Source organism: Epinephelus fuscoguttatus, linkage group LG17 (assembly GCF_011397635.1).
Source record: "Epinephelus fuscoguttatus linkage group LG17, E.fuscoguttatus.final_Chr_v1".
In the NCBI taxonomy this organism is placed as follows: domain Eukaryota; kingdom Metazoa; phylum Chordata; class Actinopteri; order Perciformes; family Serranidae; genus Epinephelus; species Epinephelus fuscoguttatus.
The window spans coordinates 14,334,319-14,350,053 of record NC_064768.1 but is presented as its reverse complement, the minus strand read 5'-3'; the positions used below and the strand labels follow the sequence as shown (position 1 = coordinate 14,350,053).

Sequence of the window (15,735 nt, the reverse complement as noted above, 5' to 3'; positions counted from 1 at the left end):
ATATCTGTAGTACAGTAGAAAGACAGAAAAGTCCTGAGTCATTGTTTGCTGCAAGTATTCACATGGTGCTTGCAGTGGCATGCAGGTTATCATGACTCTGCAGATCACTGTAGGCTTTAGCTGCATGCTGACCCATTGCCTTACATCATGTCAACTTTATACTGTATCATTAGGCTCACATTCTGGAGTGTGGTACAACACTAAAGTGTAGTTTCACATTCCCAGCTAAAAGAAAAGTATGCATGTGATGGCTCACAGCAGTGTCCTAAAAATAAACATATTTTATTGTACTAAAAAGTATGAAAGACCCATTGTGTCCTCTCTCACATGGCGTACGAGCACATTTAAACAGTAATCAGAACAGCTCCAACCACAAAATGGAGGCAGAGCCAACACGAGCTGGCGATTTATGGAAAATGTGGATACTGCAGTCTTGGAAAGGAATCACTAACAATTTACAATTACCAGGCTTGGAAAAAAATGTGCTCCTCCTCGTAAAATCGAGCCTGACTTGAGAAGTGCAAATTTCACAGTAAGCAGCATCAGTTCGGTTGTAAGCCTGTCACAGGCCTCCACACACCTACTGAGAAGGGGGGGGGCACCTACCTGCCAGGTACCTCTCCAGGTTGGGCGAGGATCTCTGGTTCCAACTGTAGCAGCAGAAGAAGAAGAGCCAGACAAGGAGGGTGGCCAGCACCAGAACTAGGACCCAGAGGAGCCGGGCCACAGCTGGATTAGTGACAGCCCAGGCTGTTGGGATATCCATCCTGACGACTGTTTAACACACTGCACACTGTCACCAGTTGAGCCTCACTATCTACTCAGTCTGATTCCCCGAGTGTGACTGCAGCAGAGCTCATGAATGGGTTGCAGTGGGCCGGTTTGTGTCCTCTCGGGGCAGCCACAGTGCCTACAGCAGCAGGAAGAAGCAGCAGCCAGAGCAACGGCAACCACAGATGGATACCAGCTGTTCCAGAAGGAGCCGTGCACAGACCTCAGCCCACGTCAGCTCTGAGTTAGTGTGTGTGTGTGTGTGTGTGTACAAGCATGTGTGTGTTAGCTCGAGTGTGTGTCTGTTGTGTTTTACTGAGTCCTGGAAATGTGCGAGTGTGTGCACAAGGAAAACAGTTTGGAGGAGTGGCTAGGGGTTACAGCAGCAGGCGTAACTGTCAGCCACTCCCAGGCTGAACATCAGAAGGAGTTCTCACATGGACCAAGAGGGTTGTAAAGCTGAGGGGCGACTCTGAAATGCACCTGGGGTATTTTCCACTCTCTACCTGAACACCTGCCAGCATGTTTTATACAATGACAGAGCAGAGGTGTGATTGTCTCCTAACACATAACTGCATTCATACGGTGATCTGGTGCTGGAGCTGTCATGTCTTTACAGTCATTAACCATGTTAGAAGATTAAAGTGACAAACACACCAATTGCACATTCAGGTCCTGATTACTCTTGTTAAGAGTTAACAAAGAGTGCACACTTTAATTGACCAAAGCTATTCACCTACAAGGTTTTAAATAAGCCCTGTTCCATTATGCTGCATGTTAATGTATTAAAGTGTACTGAAGACTGGTTTTACAGTACATTTACACAAGTCAAATATTTGTTTAGATATGCTGAAGTGGAGTAAGCTTGGCAGCGTTATTCAATATTCAGAAATAAGGTGTGGTTAAACATTTACTGAATGGGCAGAAACAACCGACTGTAACCGACAATAAACAAAGGAGCTTTTAGAAGAAGTGTGACTGATGCTTTATCTGTCTTGTGAGCTGCTGTTGCTGTGCTTCCAATCAAATTTGATCTCCACACCAACAGCATCTCCCAATTTTTTCTATTTAAGTACCAAATTAAGGCTGGCTGCAGGAGTGTTATCAATTTAATTTACGTCAATGTTGCATCTGTCTGTTATTAATGTTATTATAAATCATACAAATATTAAATTCAGACACAGAAGTAGAAACTTGAGTCTGGCAGAGTGTCTGTCTGCAGAGAGCAAGAAACAAAAATGAGCCAACTGTGCCATCTAGTGGCCAAATATTAACAGAGGAAGGAAAACAAATGTTTAATGTTAATTCTCTGGTTGGGTTGGGTTGTTACTTCCAAAGTCGGGTGAATAATTGAGAGACTCAGATATAGTATGCAGGACTTTCCTAAAAATCAGTGTATAGACTCATACATAAGTAATCCCTCTCAATTGTTATTTATGAACCCCTAGAAGTTTTTTATTTCCCCGTGCAAATATAGCAAGGTGAAACACCAAATGACAATGAACCTAGAATTGGCATTTATTTCCATTGGTGAGTGTGTTTGCAAATAGTACCTGACAATCCTTCATAGTATACCTTAAAACTTCAAGTGGAACTACGCCCATTTTCAAAATGCATTCATGTTATTCCTATAGTCTAAGTCAGTCCAAGAATATAAGTAAACACAACAACTCTCACTAGTGATTGGTTAGGGAAAATTAAATCCCCCTCCCCGACGAAAATCAGTTAAAATGGATGAAATGCGCGACTGAAGATGGAGCAGAGTGTAAAAAGTTAACAATTCTGTCTGATTTCAGCCAACTGTCTATGAACATCACAAGTTTGAGACTTCCATCTCTGGTTTCTGGCATTAACAGAGTAGCTTATGTTTATAAATATTGGCCGAGACCATGAAAATAACACACTGTAATTCATAACTTAGGTAGTGTTCCTCTTTAATACCAGATTTCAATTAAGTTCTGATGAAGAGAGTATCCACTTAATAAATAACACCTCAAATGACAATGTCTTCATCAAGACTTGCTGCCTTCTCTTGGATATTTTTTTTTTTACCTCAGAAGTTAAGCAGCCAGTTCCATAACAATAGTAGCAAAAATGATAGATTAATGATTTCAATAAAAAGCCCAAATAATGTTGTGAGAGCCATCTGCATCCTCTTGAAGCTGATTTCCATTTTAATAGAAGCCAGAGTCTTGAGCAGCCCAATTCGGTGTCTGAGAAAAGAGCACAAACACAAACACAAAAAAAAAAACATTAAAGAAATGCTCCAACTATTTTCCAAAAAGGCGATGAAGATTTGTTCCAAAATTAGATATCCCTCAACTGAAAACACCTGCCAGCTTCTTTCTCAAAATGACTGACAGGACAAACACAAACTTTGTTGTGACAAAATAATGACAGACTACCTCCTCTTTTGCTGAAGTCATTTGAGATGCCAAAAAAAATATAGTTTTTTTTAAACCCACAATGAAATGATGTGTTGCACAATCAACTAAGAGGAAAGATTCAGAGTTATGTGACAATGTAGTTCTTTTGCATACATTCTTAAGAACAGAGGAAAGTGGTCTGCACATATCAACATGACAGGTGAACAATAAGAATGTGAGTGATGTGACATTTAAAGCAAGCAAGCATGCTAACATGATAAATTACCCCTTTATCCCTACACAATGTTTAGTGCTCAGTCTACCTCATTCCTGTTGCTGTGGGCCACCTTCTTCTCTATGTTCATAGCCAGCATCTGGCTACGGAAGGACAGGCTCTTGGTCTTCTCGATCACCTGCTGGTACGGCGACACTGCGTTGTTGCCCATCACCACATGACCCTGAGAAACAGATTCACAAAAAATTATATCTCTGAAGAACTGATTTCAAATGCAATAACAATAGAGATTTAGATGACTTTGTGAGGTAGCATGGGATCATGGGAGTTGTCTTTATTGTTGAATAACCACCACTGCCAATAAAAAATCTATCTGACGTGGCTCGGGCAGAAATCGTTGTTGTTTTACTTTTAGTCATGTTGTTATTTCATTACAATGAAATAGCTGCAAGTAACATTAGCTAACATAACATTAACTTGCTAACTTACCGCTAGCATTAGATAAGTCGACTACACATGCAGCTACTGTAGCTAACGATAGGTGTTGAATTCAATCAGTGGGTGGCGCTGTTAGCCGTGGTCAGAACAAGCTTCCTAAAAATAGCTTTATGGACATGTAAAAGGTTGTTGTAATATTATAACGTTACGGTACGCGTTAGCTTTGAATCTGGCAAGAGCCAACTGTCATAGTAACACATTGTAGTAAACTATATTGACATTGAGACGCCATATTAATAAATGAGGTCTTTACTGGATCACTGCTTAGTAAAACGGCATGAAATTAATTTAAAAAAATATGCTATGTTTCAAAAAAAGCTGTATAACTGTTACTGAGTATAATTCTGTTACATTGTTTTATTCCGTCCTCACTCTCTGATGTATCATCTACTGTTCAATCTGGAAGTTAGAGCTACTAGAGGGGGTGAAGGGAATATGACGCCACTGACAGGCGATTAAACGACATGCACCATTACCTTAAATACAAATACAGATTTATTTGGGTTTTATTGTTGGAAACACCTGGAATAATGTAAGTACACAACTCAACAAAATATATATAACAGAGGTCTAGTCACTTTTAGACATTTTACTGTGGAAATGTTCCACGTTTTTCTTTTAAGTACTACAAAAGCGGTAAGAGCACCACCAGTTAAATCCTTCGATGCTGCCTTCAGTCAAGAGCAAAAATAAATAAAAAGTTGTCATGATATTGCTACCTAAATTAGTAGTCTAGACAAGGCTGTTTGTGCTGGGCTCAGTGATTTGAAGCTCATCTGGCTGAAGGTGGATCAGTGAATGCAGAGCCTCACCAGTTTGGAGTCGATCTTGGCATCAAGTCTGGCATTACGGATGAGGTTGACGATCCACCTCTCCGCCTCCTCCGGCGTCATGTTGAGCTTGTCTGCCAGCATGCTGAGTGGAGAGAGTGAAGGAGGAGGGGGCATTTCAGTTAAATAAATACCCCTTGGGGGAATGAAAAGTCCTCACATTTTCCTCTCCACAGTTTACTGTTGGATATACTTGAAAAACTAGCAGGACATGAATAATGGCTACAATTTGGGAACACTGAAAAAAGAAATTACTGCAGAAAATCAATCACCTGGGTACAGATGTTGAAAAGATCTTTTCATCGTTTTTTTCTCAGCGACACAGATAAAAGGCCCTGCACACACTGTTTCTGACAAGTACGCCTATTTCAAAGACAGCGTACCTGATGCTGATACACTGATGGATCCGACAAAAAGTCTCAAAGATGAAGAGACGGGCATTCTCAATAAAATCCTCAAGGCAAGCGACCAGGAAGAAGTCATTCACCAGAACCTGAAAGAAAAAGACCACAGAGCTGTAAGCATAGATCACTGTATACGCATACAAAGCATTCATGTATAGAAAGAATCTGAAAAGGACCAAATGTTCCTTAAGTTAGGAAATTATTGTATGTCGGCCAGCACATTTCAAAATATATGCATATATGCAGAGTCATATTTAAAACGTGATGATATAACAGTCTACGTTTCTACATCAGAGGGTGCAGCTATAATTTCTAATTGTACAACTGCTTTAGTTTATGATAAGTATACTTAAAGTACCCTAAAGTGCATCATAGCCCCACAGGACAACCACATATGGAGTGCTGGAAACTATTTCCTGTGGTCTGGCTGTTTTGGCAGAATTTCCAGCTGTTGGTTTATCCACCCATACATTAAAATATCCTGTTCAAAACTTTTCCAACCTCACAATGTAGACAACATATATGTTGTCTACATTACACCATGTATATATATATATATATATATATATATACATATACACACATATGACAGTGTTGTATTGGGCATCTGTTTTGGATAATGAGAATTTTTTTTAAATCCAAACTACTAATTCCAAAACAAAAAGAAGATGATATCACACCTTTTAAAAAAATCAAAAAGTAATATATAATCTTCCTTACTAAAATGCACATTAATGCATTTTGAGTTATACTACTGTTCAATAGAGAAAATCGCAAGACAATGGCCCTGTTTACACCAGGTACTAACATGCATCTTGGGTGACTGGATCACAAGTGGACAGCTCTAACTAAAAGTGTGAATGCACCCCATGCATCCTCAATTAGATCTGATCACTTAGACCACTGTTGGAGGTGGTCTGGGCCGCATAAGACCACAGTGTTTCAGCAGTGTGTATGCTAATATGTCCTAGACCAGGCTGAAGGACCAGCTTTTCAACTGACATCCTCTGCATAGGCAGAATTAAGTACTCTTTCGTGTAACAATGGTGTCGTTTTAAAGGGCAACCACATGAGTTAAGCCACAACAATAGTAGAAGAAGAAGAAAAAGAGAAAGGTGAAGAAGTATTACAAGTAGATGAAAAATTAGTAGAAGAAAAATAATAGTTTTTAATTTTAATTTAATTTAACCTTTATTTAACCAGGAAAAGAAAAGGTTAAATTAAATTAAAATTAAAAACTGCTATTTTAGAAGGAATAGTAGTAAAAGAAGATGTAGTTGAAGTAGAAGAAGTAGTCGGAAAGGTAGTAGTAGAAGTATAAAATGTAGAAGTAGATGAAGTAGAAAAAATAGAAGAAAAAGAAGTACTAGAGAAAGAGGAGGAAGAAGGAGTAAGAGAAGAAGAAGAAGACGAAGAATTAGAAGCAGGAGTAGAAAAAGAGAAGAACAAGCAGTAGAAGAAGAAGCAGAAAAAGAAGAGAAATTAGAAGTAGAGCAATAGGCAGAAGCAAAAAAAAGTAGAACTACAAGAAGTATTAGTAAATGTAGTAGAGGAAGAAGTAGAAGTTTAAGGAAAAAGAAGTAGATTAAGAAGATGCAGAAGTAGAAGAAAAAGTAGCAGAAAAAGAAGTTATAGAGGAAGTAGCGGAAGAAGAAAAGGAAGAAGCCACAACAACAGGCAAAATGGATTCTTGTGGATGGAGTACATAAAAAACACACTTTCTGATTTCCATTTGGGCCGAAGAATCTTCACGGGAAGTGCACGTCTTCCTCTCCTTTTGATTTCTAGCACACTTGCTACAGGAAGTGCATTCATGCCTACTGCCAGTTAAAAACAACTACGCATTTGGCCTTTGCAAATGGAAATGATGTATGTGTTAATGTGCATGCAAAGAATGGAAGCTGGATCCAATCACTCAAAACAAATGTGGAGACGCAATCTAACAGACCACTTGTGATCTGATCACCTAAGACACGTGTAAACAGGGCCGATGTTCTGCCAATATGAAAAAGTAACCAAATTCTAATGCTCACACCTTTAAATATTTAATGTATATGCCAGGCATGTTCATTAAGGTGATAGATCTACTGTTACATAACAAGATGTTAACACATTCCTCCATCATTGTCGCCAAGTTTGTTTTAAAGAAAACATGGAACCAGCCCTGTCACCCAAAATGAGCCGTACAGAGTGTTTCGTAGGAGATTATGTTGTGACGTCTCTATCTGTGGTTTTAAAGCAACGATCACAGAAACATCAAATGGGATGTTTGGCCACCTCACATCTCCAGAGGAGCTTAAATTTATGAATATATTAGTGTCTGGGATTTTGAAAGGGGATGTGGCACCATTATTTCACACGGAGCCGTTATTGTGTGACAAATCCAATTATTCAATGCTTTGCTTAAGTAAACAACAACTAAGGTGCCCTAGTCCACCATAAATATTCAATTAGATTACCAATTCTCTGATTCTTATCTTGTGATTGAGACAATCCAGGTCGACTGCTAACATTAATATTTGACATCAATCAAAAAGTTCCCCTGCACAATAGAAAACCTTAATTCTAAAAAAAAACTGCAAATAGCAAAACAAAAACACCATGTGATGTTTAGACAGTAATTAAGAAGATCTCGAGAGGGAAAATTAATATAAGCATTTCAATTTTAATTCCCCTGACCATTACAAGACAGCAGAATCCATGACAACAGAATGACTTAATGAACTATCTTCATTCTTCTGTCACAATGCTCACACTCCGTATCTAACGCAATAGTTGAGGCCTTCACAATCACTGCATAATTTATTCAACAGGGGTGAAAGCCAACTGATGAGAGTGCTTAGAGAATGTGCAAAGTGGTCCCTCAACACAACTACAAAACCGCAGTCAAGGGTTTCTAAAGAGAAGGCAACCGAGCCCCAAATCTGACAGCTGTTCCGCTTTGAAAATCAAACTGAATAAAAGTAAGAGCCAGCAAATCAGGCCAGACATGGATTTGCTGAGGCTGAATAGCTGCAAAGTTAAATGTCTGGGACTCAGGAGATCAGAGCACCATAGCTAAGGGGAAGCTTCATATTACCCCTCAGTCCCAGCAGACAGCTGACTTTAACAGGCCGATTTAGGCCTGTGCACCGTGGCAAACACACACTGTCAAGCAGGAGAAGTGAAGGAGAAACTTTGGGAAACCATCCTTACCGACTCGCACTCCCGCAGCTTCTTCTGGGCGCTGTCAAAGTCAAAATTCACATAGAGACACTCCACAAACTCTGTGATTGGGTCTTTATATGTGTACGACTCCTGTGGGAGTGAGAGAGAAAGCACCATTCAAATAAATCCTTGACTAAATCCTTGAGCCATATTAGATTAAAAAAAAAAAATCTATCTAAAACATTTATCGACCTAACCTGTTGAATGACTTTCACCAAGTCCTTGAGCACTTGTCTGCGCTTTCGCACGTCTTTGTTGGTGATGACTGCAGTTGTAAGGTATCTTAGAATATGTGGGCACATTGTCTGGATGGCATTCAGGTACCTGAAAAACACAGAGGCAACACAAGTTATTGTATCACTAGTTGCCATCACAACAAACTTTACTCTGAAAGTGACAGGAACAACACATTTTTGTGCACAAAAGCTGTGCCGACATAGCTTTAATTCATGTTATGAATTATATTTAAGTGGAGAAAATACACTGACAATACAACTGTAAGGTGGCCTTCAAGCTAAAAAGACCTTTTCATCAAGGGTCTCAGGTTTAAGCTATGAAAAAGAGTGTGTCCCTCAGTCATATGTTTCTGAGCAAAATAAATATTTCAATATAAAGCCTCGATGACAGCAACATCAATTTTATGTACAGTATATGTCTTGTCTACAAGGTGACAGTTCTTTGCTATATTGAAAATACACAGACTCACTGAGGCTGATAGAGGAAGAGCTCGATTATGTTGTCCCTGCCTTTAGGGTGGTTGAAGAACACAAAGAGGGACCAGTGGATGAGCCAGGTTCTCTGCTGGAGTGACTGCAGAGGAGAGCTCACAGACTAAAAGGACACAAATGGAAGATGTTATGAAATGTCCTATCAGGCAACAAGAACCCAATTCAGACCAATGTTTAATGGCATTCCTGCCAAAGTGCAGAAAAAATGGTTCACGTAGTAAGTATTGCGTTAAATGGCTTATAAATAGCAGGTTTTCAGCATTCTTTATGTTCCAACATCTGAATATCCCCAGTGTTATTTTATCAAAAGCAGTAAACACAGTGAGGTCTGGTGGTTTCTAAAATGTAAAGCAGCCCTTCAAGACTGGCTGAAACACCACAACACCGGGTGTCGCAAACACTCATTTAACACAAGTAGATTTTTAGGAGCTCTGTTGAAATATATATGCCACTCAGTTATTTATAGTACCATACTGTCGGATGGCAAAGCAAAGCTTAGGTACAGATGAAGCCACAGAATGTCAGACGTATTGAAAGTGAAACTTTGGGTCATTCTGCTCGATCTAAACTGGGTCTAAAGCCTAGTTCACATTACACGATTTTCACTACGATTTTGACGTCGCAGGGGATCTTGAGAGCCACCTTGGGTCGGAGGTAAGTCGGCAGATAGTCTGCCACGACGAGTCCTCATGTGTAAGCAAGCCTACGAGCAAGTCGCCCCCTCGTCTGGGACTGGATATCTGGCATGCTAGAAAACTGGAGAAGTGTGACACTACTGACAAAGAGCATCAGCCAATGAGAGGCGGGATACGTCCCACGTCAGCACGCAGGAGAACGGAAGAAATGTGAGGTGGACAAGCCGCGGGGTTGCCAGGTCTGCATATTAGCTGCGACTTTGGGCTTGTTTCTAAAGTGGAGTTGCTTATTTGGGCTTGCTCTCTAAACGTAACCTTTCTCTATATATATCTGTCTAATACGTTATTTTAACGCATGATAATCGCTTCTTTTGGACTTGTTTCCATAGCCCTGGTTGCTTGTTTCTTTCCCAAGATCTGGCAACACTGTCAAGCCAGCAAGCAACAACAACAATAGCGGCGTCCACAGGATCACGGGGAGCACGTTGTGTTTGGACCCAGGCCCTGGAGGCAGATCTGATTCAACACTGGGAAGAATATCCATGCCTTTACGATGTGTCGTCTCCAAGTTTGGTGACGTCACCACATTATCTGGGGCTCTGTTGACGAGGGCTCAGTGGAGAAATCTTGTGGTGTGCACACACAGGTCGTAACGTAGTTGCCCAGACTCCCGCTGACGGAAACACACGTCGCCAGGTATGAACACTCAAAAGATTACGATAGTCTCCGCGACGCAAAATCAGGGTGAAAATCGTGTAATGTGAACTAGCCTTAACTTGCCTCTGAAGCAGCTCCTCCACTCCATCGACATGTTCTCATACTTGTGATTATGTCTTTCTGGCGTACATTGCCATATTTCTATGTTATTCTCCTTAGCATAGTAACAAAGTTTAGCTGCAAACATTGCAAAGCTGTCAAACTGAATGAAACATTTCCTTAAGCATCAGTGACGCTTGAAGCTTGAGAAGACATAAATTATGTGGCATTCCTCATTTGATACAAGCTTCCTCACAATGTATTGAAACAAGGCACTTCACAGGAGTGAAACAAGCTTCGGAGCGTCGATATTAGTTGCCCGTCTCTAGATAACATGAAACATTAAATGGCGTTTCATTATCCACTTACATTGTTATCAATCGTCTCTCTTAGTCGCGTGAGATCCTCCATGGCTGCCTCCCAGTTCTGCATAAGGATCTCAGAGGCCAGTTTGCCCCACAGAGAGCTTAATGCATTCCTGTCTGTTGATGGAACCTGAGCAGAGAGCACATTATCAGTGTATCACAATCAAAACAAATTGAGCAGCATTTTACAAATAATAATAATGATGACAAAAATAACTATTTAATCTGCTTTGGCTTGTACTTAACTTTTATTTATTCTTATGCGTTTATTCTTACCAGAACACGGAAGAAGTAGAGGTACTCTGCAGCCCCAGAGTAGTTACCGCACTCGTACTGGAATTTGGCGTACCTGTAAAGTGTGTCCAGGTATTCTTGTCGAAACTGAGAAATTATAAAACAAGGGATAAATAAACTTAAAGCCCATTGAACTAGGTTGAAAACTGACAAGAAACCAATTACATGGAAGTATGCAGTTCGGCTTTAGCTGAAAGGTTTGCCATTACGACTTGTAATTTAGCTGGTAAAGACTCATTATAAAGGCAAAACTATTAAGGCTATAATGAATGTGGCTTTAAACGGTCTCTGGCCCTCGAGTGCAGTCATGCTAATCCACTGTTTTTCAAACATCTAGTGCCTTCGCTTTTTTGTTCTCTCAAAGAAAGCTAATTGTAAGAGTCAGCAAGGCTGATTAGAGAATGTGCCGGCTTCTTTCATCTTTTCAGCCAAAACAAAGCCTCTTCTTTTTCACACTGACAAAAAGTCCTGCACATGATGTCGACAATATTTTTATGTAAGTGTATTTTATCTGTAGATGATATAAAAAAGGTAAAACAAAGACACGACTGGAAGAAAAGTTGCAAGCAGTGACTCTGATCACTGAGTAAATAATGAGCACATTGGTGGGTGGTGTTGGATGTTTGAAGATTCTGAGATTTGGATAATAGTCCTGTTGGCTCGCAGTGGCAGCTTGTTGTTATGGAAACAAAAACACATTGTGCAACCCACCGTAAAAGATTTGCACTGCACTCCTTATACAACAAGAGGTGTGTGAATGCACCGTTTAAGGTTTCAAAACTTACATTGTGTTTCTCTGAAAGATAGTCAAAGAGCATCCTTCCGTCTCTGATGAAGAATTTAACAAAATAGATTAGTGGATGTTAGATGAGCCTCTTACAGTCTTCAGACAAACTTTCATCAGTATTATAATGCTTTCAGTACTACAGTTTAGAATGACTAAAGTATTTAAGAGGGATTTATTTCTTTGGCATGATGATCTGACCTTGTGGACTGCATCTGCCGAGTTGTCTCTGGGTCTTCAAACATCTTGACAATTGGCTCCGTCTCTGACTGCAGCTGCTTCAATTGGGCGACCACAGTACTCCTCTTCTCCCTCAGAGCTGAAGCAAAAAAAGTTCTCACATTAACCCAATGTTGTTACATCGGTGGTGGCTAAGGGTTAATTAAGTCAATAACAATGATGCTAACCCCAGTGACTTCATGTTTACGCATCTGATTGTAAAATTAACAGTACAAAACAGAAAAACACAAGCAAGATGTTTTCTATCAAACATTTCTGACAAGTAACCAAACACATTCCAGATTAAAGTACTGTTATGTTATGATGTATATGATCAATGAACAGGGATGGGAATTGGTTAGATTTTATTGATACCAGTGCCAGTACTGATGCTACCTTTAGGTTAGATTCTTTCTCTATTCTTGATCAATATACTGTGTGTGTGTGTGTGTACACCTGTACACAGGTTTTCAGCATCAATGCAAATGTTTTATTATCTCTGAGTCTGAACACAGTGTGGATGAAATGAAAGAATATTTGTACAGCATTTGTTTTCATTTGAGTTTTCTTAGTCAAAGAAAAAAAACAGATAATCCTGCCTGTGTGGCGCTAACAGGTTTTTTTACTCTCCGTAGCGGATGTGCTGCTCAGCTGAGAAGCCGTGGCACTCGTGCGTTTAGTGTCAGATACATGACATTCCTGGAATTTAAGGCCATGTTGTCTAGAAACAGGTTTTAGCATGTTACTGGAGTTTCCACTCTTATTTGACATTATCATTTTACAGACTTTACAAGGATCTGTTATCATCTTTCTTTGTAAAATAAAACCACACTCTGGAGTGTTACCTCCCCTCTACCATAATTATTTCTAGCTGCAAATGTTCAGCAGCGTAGACACAAGTTTTTTGTCATTGTTTTGAAATATGCAACTGTCGGAATAACACGCCGGCATAAATAAAAGGAAATGATAAGCTTGTAATTGATCAGGCAATTTGGAACCAGTTCTCCATTCCCATTCCTATCAATACACCATTTAGGAGGCTGGTCAGCATTGGGGCATTACAGTCACTGTGGCTACACACCAAGCGGTCTTATATTATTCCCTTTGACGGTGTGGTTTCATACATGACTTATCATCTGTGTGCACTTGAATATTAGGTTAACACAATGTATTAAACAAACCATTGCCATCTATGAGCTGAGTTGAAAAATAACCTTTGTGTTCACCAGTAACTGTGGCTAGTGGACTCCAAAGTCTACCAAACACTGAAGAGACTATCATTCATTCTGGGCAGCAGGGTTAATTTCCAAACCTACCTAAAAGCTCTTCTATATTGTTAGTGCCCAATATGAATCTTGAACTGTGCTAGATATTATGACGGGATAAAATGCTATGGAATCAGAACAAAATATTAAAATGTGGTGTTTCTTACAGTGTGGGATTTCCTTGTCCGGGTACAGGTTTTTGTACACATCCATGGCGAAATCCACCATGTTTGTGTCGCTGAGGAGGTCCAGCTTTCCCTGAAGAAGTTCCTTTTCATTGTAGATCTGTTAAAAACCAAAATATTTAGTTTATGTTGGGACACCGCATCGCATTTACACACAACGGTACAAAAGAGAAAGAGGAGACAACGCCAGGACAACGCCATCATGGATGCTGACCATCCCACTCAGCCGGTTGTAGCCAACGTTAATCCGCTGTAATAGTTAAACTAAAGGCTAACAAGCCACGTAACGATGATAAGCTCGTTAGCCAAAAGCCCCAAACAACAACAACTGCAGTTTCCAGATCCGTAGCAATACTGCTATTACAACTAGCAATACAGCATCCGCCTAGCTTTAGCAGACTAAGATAAATTTGTAGTTTAGCTGTTAGCCGATAAGCTATCTATCAGACGTGAATGCTAGCCAGCTTGCCGGTTCGGGGTGAGTCGGTGCTCGCTATAACCGTGTTCTCATGTATAAATAGCCGCCAATAAACAGCCACATCACATGTCGGCGTTTTCAGATGCAAACTCTGTTGTACCTCTTTCACAGACAGGAATTCCAACAGAGGAAAAACCAAATGCCGATCCAGAAAATGAGCTATCTTGGTTGTCAAGTCGTAGTCCGCCATCTTGGCTAGCTGAAAAAATACTTTATTGACAAACACTACACACACGGAAACTGGCAAAACTACGTCATAGTATTTTCCCGACTTCACTGAAAAGGAAAAAAAAACAATATATTAGGAATACAACAAACATGACAAGGCAAATTGCACAGACAATATAAAATGATATAATAAAGGATAAGTGATAAAATAAAAAGGGAAAGGAGAATCACAAACAAACAAAATGCTTGGACAACTTAAACTTGCAAGAAAGATACAAAGCTTGTAATATCAGTTTACTACAATGTTTTGGCCTCTCTGTCAATAGCATCCCAACTGATGCAACTAAAAGCAAATGCTAAAAAGACAAATAAATTGATCTAGCTTCTTCTTCTTCTTCTTCTTCTTTTCATAATGTCAATATATACCCACAATAATGTTGAGTGATTTACATCAGATTCATCACAGATAAAACGGTTTTCACATTTAACATCAAACTAGTACAGCTAGGTCTATTTGAACGGATTAGGATCCTTTCTAGATAGGTAGACAGATAGATGAATCACCAGTGGCTGTTTTATTGGATTCAAGTCCTTGCTGACCCTTTCTGGTAAACTGATTTTTTTTTATTTGGAAATTGGAAAATCTTTTTAAGAACCACTACCATCAAAGCATGAAACTCAAAAAGCTCTGAAAATGTCAGCATGCCTCTGTAATTGCTTGAGCCCCATGAATGTAACAATTGGTATTTGAGCTCAAGCTGTGGTTTTGTCCACATTAGAACAGATTTAGATAATTATCCCCTGCAGCTATTACAAGAGCTCCAGACAGCCAGGAACTGGGTGCAAAAAATATATCTATCTTGGCACAATGGCATACGAATATACCACACAAATAAGTAGAAATACATAGATAGTAAGACACATAAATGTATGAATGGATTCATTGTTATTATAATTGTCTTACAAGTTGTTAGACAGGCATCTCACATCCAAGAAAGGCTTCATAAATCACCACATGATAGTATTAATGTCTCAAAAATAATTTAACATATGGGCAGAGGGATACTCTGGGCTCTGAGACCAACCTAAATGAGACAATATGCTGTTTAAATGACCTCCTTTAGGTCAGACAAGAGACCGGTCAGACAAGTGGCAGCTGTCACCACAGCAGGGACTGTGATCAGGGGTATGGGACACTCATCAGTCCATGAAGAGGAAAAAGCACTCCTCAGCCTGCCAGGGATGTTACCAGCTCGAATCACGTCACAGAGTCAATGGGAAAGATCCATTCTGTTTAGGGAGGAAAGCTCGGTTGTATCCTGAGTCTAATTTTTTATTGGCACAGGAAGGAATGATCAAACACCTCTAAGCTTTTGTGGCTGCCAGAAAGTCAATGCTAAGAGAAATATACAGTACCAGTGGTTCAGTGGGAAATTTGTTTCTACGATATTTCATGACTAAAGCCAGAAGAATCTAAAAGACTTAAAGAGTGGAAGTTGGCTATAAGTCAAATCTACCCAGTCAATAATTGATCAAAAACAAATAAT

At 39.7% G+C, this 15,735-nt stretch overlaps 2 protein-coding genes across 2 annotated transcripts in view; both read right to left on the bottom strand.

The window, feature by feature from the left end:
* Positions 1 to 781, bottom strand: part of pleca (plectin a) — a 141,625-nt gene extending 140,844 nt beyond the window's left edge. The window contains exon 1 of the mRNA XM_049602641.1: positions 607 to 781. Coding sequence (XP_049458598.1) covers positions 607 to 766 — 160 coding nt within the window. The 5' untranslated portion in view covers positions 767 to 781. The remainder of the gene's footprint in view (positions 1 to 606) is intronic.
* Positions 782 to 2,688: 1,907 nt separating this feature from the next.
* eif3eb (eukaryotic translation initiation factor 3, subunit E, b) lies at positions 2,689 to 14,248 on the bottom strand. The gene is made up of 13 exons (XM_049603074.1): positions 14,121 to 14,248; positions 13,525 to 13,642; positions 12,075 to 12,192; positions 11,875 to 11,917; positions 11,072 to 11,176; positions 10,800 to 10,925; positions 9,018 to 9,142; positions 8,509 to 8,635; positions 8,300 to 8,401; positions 5,084 to 5,193; positions 4,683 to 4,785; positions 3,461 to 3,595; positions 2,689 to 2,984 (listed from the first exon to the last, which is right to left on the bottom strand). Exons 1-13 carry the CDS (start codon positions 14,208 to 14,210, stop codon positions 2,946 to 2,948), a joined length of 1,341 nt encoding a protein of 446 aa, XP_049459031.1. The 5' UTR covers positions 14,211 to 14,248; the 3' UTR covers positions 2,689 to 2,945.
* Between the last annotated feature and the right edge of the window lie 1,487 nt (positions 14,249 to 15,735).

Coding starts and splice junctions, on each gene's coding strand:
- eif3eb (XM_049603074.1), bottom strand. CDS start 14,210: ATGGCGGACTACGACTTGACAACCAAGATAGCTCATTTTCTGGATCGG. Junction 13,643..14,120: donor AATTCCTGTCTGTGAAAGAG/GTACAACAGAGT, acceptor GGTTTTTAACAG/ATCTACAATGAAAAGGAACT. Junction 3,596..4,682: donor CCAAGATCGACTCCAAACTG/GTGAGGCTCTGC, acceptor TCTGTTTCTCAG/GGTCATGTGGTGATGGGCAA.